Source organism: Mercenaria mercenaria, chromosome 14, assembly GCF_021730395.1.
Source record: "Mercenaria mercenaria strain notata chromosome 14, MADL_Memer_1, whole genome shotgun sequence".
NCBI lineage: Eukaryota > Metazoa > Mollusca > Bivalvia > Venerida > Veneridae > Mercenaria > Mercenaria mercenaria.
Genome location: NC_069374.1, coordinates 69,652,134 through 69,659,503, shown reverse-complemented (window position 1 = coordinate 69,659,503; position 7,370 = coordinate 69,652,134). Strand labels below are relative to the sequence as shown.

Below are 7,370 nucleotides of genomic sequence, written 5' to 3'. Positions count from 1 at the left end.
TCCTGAACAAGCATAATTTGAATAATCTTCATAAAGGACCATCAGATGATGCCATAATATATGCCAAACAACAAGGCTTTATGCCATGAGGTTTTGGACAAGATTTTTTTAATTTTTCCTTTCGGTTGCCATAGGAACCAGAGTTCTGTCTGGAATTCAATTCTTTGAACAATTTTGAAAGGGGGCCACCAAAGGATCATTCCTGTTAAGTTTTGTGTAAATCTGATTAGTAGTTTTGAAGATTTTTTTCAGAAATTTTTGACGGACGGATGACGGACTGACGACAGACATGGAGCGGTCACAAAAGCTCACCAGAAGCCTTTGGCTTAGGTGAGCCAACAAGATACAATACAGATTTTTTTCTGCCTGTTTATATTTACTTGTAAAATACAAGCCGTTTTTTTTTTTACAGAATTTATATAGGTTTTTAATAAATACTGATAAACAAAAACAATGTAATGGGGAAGTGCAAAATATCTGACAAATTGAGCCCAAACGTCAAATTGTACCTTTTCAGGGATATCAACTTTTTTCATATTCTTCAACATTATTGCTAAATCCAGTAGTAAGCAGCATTTTCTGCATTCAATTAATCAGATTTAACGTAGATTTTGGCATTAAGTAGTCCAACTCGTGATGTAATTATCACTTTCATTAATATTTCTGTGGAAACCGTCAGGGGAGGTAACTAGAGTCATGGACTGGAACTAAGCAACAAGATTCATTCTTTATCAAGTATATTTTCTCAAGGAACTGCTATGATGATTTTCTCATTTATGTTACTTTCGAAAACTAAACTTACAGCGATGACAAATCTTCCTTTCATGTAAACTACATCACTGATTACTTGAAACTTATTACACAAGTTAAAGATCATAGCTAAAATACACGTGAAGAGAGGAAGCATCTCATTTACGAGCAAAGTAATTTAATGAATATATATTTCCTGCGTTCTAAGAACAAGTTTTAGTTTAGTAAATACAAAATGAAGTAGCGTTTTCAAATCTATGTCGTTTTTTATTTTTAATCTGGCTGTATATAGGATGTTAGTGTAACAAATATTAGTACGTTGTGACAAATTTTTATTCTACAGATTCTAATGCATGCATATTGTTTGAAAGCTTTAATATTACTGCTTTGGTTTTCATTTGTTTTCGGTTTAGTGCCTTTTCAACAGTGTTTCAGTTATGGTACTAAAGACTTTCTTGTTCTACTTTTATTCAAACTGTGTAAAAATATAATCATGGTAATAAAATATATGAAATTCTTGGATCAACAAGATACAAATTCAATTTTAATGAACACATCAATAGCAATGGCAGTGAACTGTTCAGCCTTAAAATCTATCTGTTAAAACACGATAACTTGTAAAATACCCTCATTATCAAAAACACTGTAAATTATACTCAAATACCGCAAGGCCATAATAACTAAATTGCCAGATTTATGATCCCCTCCCCCCGCCCAAACCCCCTACTTTTTATGCCTCCCTAATCACTCTATTTCCTCAAGAACGAATCACTGATAAAGTACATTTTAAAGAGACTTAAGTTTACTCTAAAATTAGCATTCAAGTTTTATTATTAGTATATTTAATTGCCAATACCTTTACTACATACCACTTCTAGCTTTTTAATCTAAAATCGTCAATTTGTGCCTTTTGATGCATGAGAAATTGCTTTTGTAAAAAAGCGCATGTCTCCCCCAATGCAAAGTCCTATAGGCAAGAAGTCAATAGGGGTCAGGAGCGAAAGTCAAAGAGACACTGATGGTTGGCTGCAATAGGGATCATCTACTTGGCATGTCCAGTCATCCCGCTAAGTTTCAACACTCTTGACCTAGTGGTTCTCAAGTCACTGTTCAGGCTCCTGTGACCTTGACCTTTGATCAAGTGACCCCAAAATAAATAGGGGTCATCTACCCTGCATGTCCAATCATCCTATTAAGTTTCAACATTCTAGGTCAAGTGGTTCTCAAGTTATTTTCCGGAAATGATTTTACATGACCAGGCCCCTGTGACCTTGACCTTTAATAGACTGACCCAAAACTCAATAGGGGTCATCTACTCTGCATGTTCAATCATCCTATGAAGTTTCTACATTCTGGGTCAAGTGGTTCTCAAGTTATTGATCGGAAACTGTTTTCCATTTTCAGGCTCCTGTGACCTTGACCTTTAACAGAGTGACCCCAAAATCAATAGGGGTCATCTACTCATGCTCCTGCATGTTCAATCATCCTATGAGGTTTCTACATTCTGGGTCAAGAGGTTCTCAAGTTACTGATCAGAAATGGTTTTCAATGTTCAGGCCCCTGTGACCTTGACCTTCAACAGAGTGACCACAAAATCAATAGGGGTCATCTACTCTGCATGACCAATCATCCTATGAAGTTTCAACATTCTGGGTCAAGTGGTTCTCAAGTTATTGATCGGAAATGGTTTTCCATGTTCAGGCCCCTGTGACCTTGACCTTTGACGGAGTGATCCCAAAATCAATAGGGGTCACCTACTTTGCATGACCAATCATCCTATGAAATTTCAACATTCTGGGTCAAGTTGTTCTCGAGTTATTGATCGGAAATGGTTTTCCATGTTCAGGCCCCTGTGACCTTGACCTTTGATGGAGTGACCCCAAAAACAATAGGGATCGTCTCCTCCATAAGCCCTACCAACCTATGAAGTTTAAAGGTTCTAGGTCAAATGGTTCTCCAGTTATTGCTCGGAAATGAAGTGTGACGTACGGACGAAAATGGTTTTCCATCTTCATGCCCCTGTGACCTTGACCTTTAATAGACTTACCCAAAAATCAATAGGGGTCATCTATTTTGCATGACCAATCATCCTATGAAGTTTCAACATTCTGGGTGAAGTTGATCTCGAGTTATTGATCGGAAATGGTATTCCATGTTCAGGCCCCTGTGACCTTGACCTTGTGACCCAAAAACAATAGGGGTCGTCTCCTCCATAAGCCCTACCAACCTATGAAGTTAGAACGTTCTAGGTCAAATGGTTCTCCAGTTATTGCTCGGAAATCAAGTGGGACGGACGGACGGACTGGAAAAAACAATATGTCTTAACAGTGATGACAAATGAATTCCTTCCTCTCCATTTTCAAGAATACTCTAGCAAATAGTTAAAAAACAAGAGGACCATGATGGTCCTGAATCGCTCACCTATCTCCACATGACCCAGTGTTCAACTGAGTATGACATCGTTATTTCTATTATTTGACATAGTGACCTAGTTTTTGAGCACATGTGACCTAGATATCATCAAGATAAAAAATTCTGACCAATTTTCATGAAGATTCATTGAAAAATATGGCCTCTAGAGAGGTCACAAGGTTTTTCTATTATTTGACCTAATGACCTAGTTTTTGAAGGCACGTGACCCACTTTTAAACTTGACCTAGATATCATCAAGGTGAACATTCTCACCAATTTTCATGAAGATCTCGTGAAAAATATGGCGTCTAGAGAGGTCACAAGGTTTTTCTATTTTTCGACCTACTGACTTTATTTTTGACCGCACATGACCTAGTTACGAACCTGACCTAGATATCATCAAGCTGAACATTCTCACCAATTTTCATGAAGATCCATTGAGAAATATGGCCTCTAGAGAGGTCACAAGGTTTTTTCTATTTTCAGACCTACTGACCTAGTTTTTGACCCCACGTGACCCAGTTTCGAATCTGACTTAGATATCATCAAGATGAACATTCTGACCAATATTCATGAAGATCTCATGAAAAATATGGCCTCTAGAGAGGTCACAAGGTTTTTCTATTTTTAGATCTACTGACCTAGTTTTTAACCCCACCTGACCCAGTTTCGAACTTGACCTAGATATCTTCAAGGTTAACATTCTGACCAATTTTCATGAAGATCCATTGAAAAATATGGCCTCTAGAGAGGTCACAAGGTTTTCCTATTTTTAGACCTAATGACCTAGTTTTTGACCGCACATGACCCAGTTTCGAACTTGACCTAGATATCATCAAGGTGAACATTCTGACTAATTTTCATGAAGATCCATTGAGAAATATGGCCACTAGAGAGGTCACAAGGTTTTTGTATTTTAAGATCTACTGACCTAGTTTTTGATCCCACATGACCCAGTTTCGAACTTGACCTAGATATCATCAAGGTGAACATTCTGACCAATATTCATGAAGATCTCATGAAAAATATGGCCTCTAGAGAGGTCACAAGGTTTTTCTATTTTTAGATCTACTGACCTAGTTTTTAACCCCACGTGACCCAGTTTCGAACTTGACCTAGATATCATCAAGATGAACATTCTGACCAATTTTCATGAAGATGCATTGAGAAATATGGCCTCTAGAGAGGTCACAAAGTTTTTCTATTTTTAGACCTAATGACCTACTTTTTGACCCTACGTGACCCAGTTTCGAACATGATCTAGATATCATCAAGATAAACATTCTGACCAATATTCATGAAGATCTCATGAAAAATATGGCCTCTAGAGAGGTCACAAGGTTTTTCTATTTTTAGACCTACTGCCTAGTTTTTGACCCCACGTGACCCAGTTTCGAACTTGACCTAGATATCATCAAGGTGAACATTCTGACCAATTTTCATGAAGATCTTGTGAAATATATGGCCCTTAGAGAGGTCACAAGGTTTTTCTATTTTTAGACCTACTGACCTAGTTTTTGATGGCACGTGACCCAGTTTCGAACCTGACCTAGATATCATCAAGATGAACATTCTGACCAACTTTCATAAAGATCCCATGAAAAATGTGACCTCTAGAGTGGTCACAAGCAAAAGTTTACGGACGCACGGAAGGATTACGGACACCTTGCGCGATCACAAAAGCTCACCTTGTCACTTTGTGACAGGTGAGCTAAAAAAAAGCCTTAAAACCTTAAGACAAATTCTAACCCTCACCCATCCAGTGAGTTTACTGCTTGTCAATTCTAGACAGAACTACAATCTGGTACAAGGCATCGCTGTTAACTAACGAAAAAATGTAACAGCAAAGTTTCTAATTATTTGACACAACTGACAGTCCAACTAGATTTTTCTAATGCAACCCCTATATTGCTTTATTTGATTAATATGGGTGCAATGATATACCTTGCTCCTGGCAATAGCTCACAGAGATGTAGTGGCATAATAACACAATACTGTCTAATTATACATAACTTATAAAGGTATAACCAAGTACAGAGTGGACACAAAATGCTGCCTTTTTGACATTTAACCTCAGCCTTGAAAACATGTCTACGTACAAAGTTCTTATGAAAAACATTTGGTGTTCTGTACCAGATGAAAATGTATAGAGTAGCCATTACATTACTTACTGCCTATCCGAGGTTTAATCTCTCAGTAGGAGGTTTACCTTGCTAAGAAATGAGCCACACCATGAGAAAACTATCATAATACATTTGCGACCAGCATGGATCCAGACCAGCCTGCGCATCCACGCAGTCTGGTCAGAATCCATGCTGTTTGCTTTCAAAGCCTATTACAATTAGAGAAACCATTAGCGAACAACATGGATCCTGACCAGACTGCACTATGTTGGTTTTCTCATGGTGTGGCTCAAATGATGACTATGCATTGTGCTCTGCACCTTGTCTAATAATCGCAAACATTAACAATAAGTTACTTGAAAATCTTTCATAGGGGTAAAAAGGTACAAAGTGGAAATGAAATAATGCCTATTGACCTTAACACATACTTAACTGAAACTTATATCCTGCATGCTGTCTCTTTATGTCTAACACCTGCAAAATGAGCCGTGCCATGAGAAAACCAACATAGTGAGTTTGCGACCAGCATGGATCCAGACCAGCCTGCGCATCCGCGCAGTCTGGTCAGGATCCATGCTGTTCGCTTTTAAAGCCTATTGAAACTGGAGAAACTGTTAGCGAACAGCATGGAGCCTGACCAGACTGCGCGGATAAGCAGGCTGGTCTGGATCCATGTTGGTCGCAAACACACTATGTTGGTTTTCTCATGGAACGGCTCAAATTATCTAAAATCCTCCCAATGGGTTAAAAAGATATAGAGCAGACAGATGTATGAAAATAGTAAGTATTAAGTACTCAGCACATTATAAATAATTTACAACATTGGTACCCTGATATTGTTACCCTGAAGAAGACTCGTGAGAGTCGAAACGTTGGTTATTTTCAGTAAACAAACGTTAAAACTATCCTGTGCTGAGTGTTTGTTCCACTTTTCCCACTTGCAGTAACATTTTTTGCACCTTTCCTAAATAGTCGAGATCTTAAATTTGTTAACATAGTTGACAACACATTTTTTAAGTATTATCAATGTTTACCCATTGCAGGGTTGAGCAATACCATGTACAAAGTAATGACAGGCATCTGGTGCCAAGCTGGGTGAATATCTGTGAAAGATTCAAATCAGCTCTTTTTTTTTCTAATTAGTTCTCCCACATCACTTAACTATAGATGGTCTGTCATAACAGTTTGCATGACCATACATACTACTAACAACTATGTTATAAAAAATGTACATGATATAGACTAAGTGTTGTACATGATTATAGTGTTGTACATGATATAGTGTTGTACATGATATACTGTACAAACTCCCTGAGCTTCCAATGTCATCACTCGCCAACATTCTACACCACCATCAATCAATGTTTTTCTCTCTCTGTTCAGCTATATCCTTTTTTCCATCCACTATCCAGTACAAATCCTTAATACTGGTTAAATTCGCTTCACATTCCGAGTAGTCTGTGTATACAAACACATTCCGGAGACAGAACTCTTGCCTTTAATTTGTGCAATTTTAGCCACATACATGAAACACATGTACACATTCTCTTCTCTTTACTCCTAACACTTAAATAGCTTCTTTGTTTAGCTTCACTTCTCTTTCTTGGACTTTTTCTTCTCTTTCACATTTTCTACTTTTTCTTTAGTTTTTGTTTTCATTTTCTTTTTCAAATCGTCTACATCCTCGTCAGTTTTCTTCTTCTGTTGCCTTGGACGCTGCCTTGACCTTTGATTTGACCCTGCTGACCCTGAGGCTAAGTTCTGTGACCCAGGATAATAAGTGGTATTTATCATAGCTTCAGTAAGTAATGATTGTTTCCTGGCAACTTCCTGCTTTCTGTTCCATAACAAAATATGAAATCCTGAAAACAAAATCACTTACAAATGTGTTCAAACAGCTACATTTCGAAACCTAGTACCAGTACCAGCTTAAGACACGAAATAAAAGAAATGCATTTTGTATGAATGCAGGGGTCCTGAAATATTTTCAGAGTCTACTTGTCCACGGACAAGTTGGGCCCACAAATCCACTTGTCCGTACCTAAGAAGAACTTGTCCGTACTTTTTAGTTTAAAAAGGAAAGGA

At 37.7% G+C, this 7,370-nt stretch overlaps 1 protein-coding gene across 1 annotated transcript in view; it reads right to left on the bottom strand.

The window, feature by feature from the left end:
- Positions 1–1,201: 1,201 nt before the first annotated feature.
- Positions 1,202–7,370, bottom strand: part of LOC123527685 (DNA damage-binding protein 2-like) — a 47,891-nt gene continuing 41,722 nt past the window's right edge. The window contains exon 10 of the mRNA XM_045307301.2: positions 1,202–7,147. Within this exon, the coding sequence (XP_045163236.2) occupies positions 6,876–7,147 (272 nt within the window). The 3' untranslated portion in view covers positions 1,202–6,875. The remainder of the gene's footprint in view (positions 7,148–7,370) is intronic.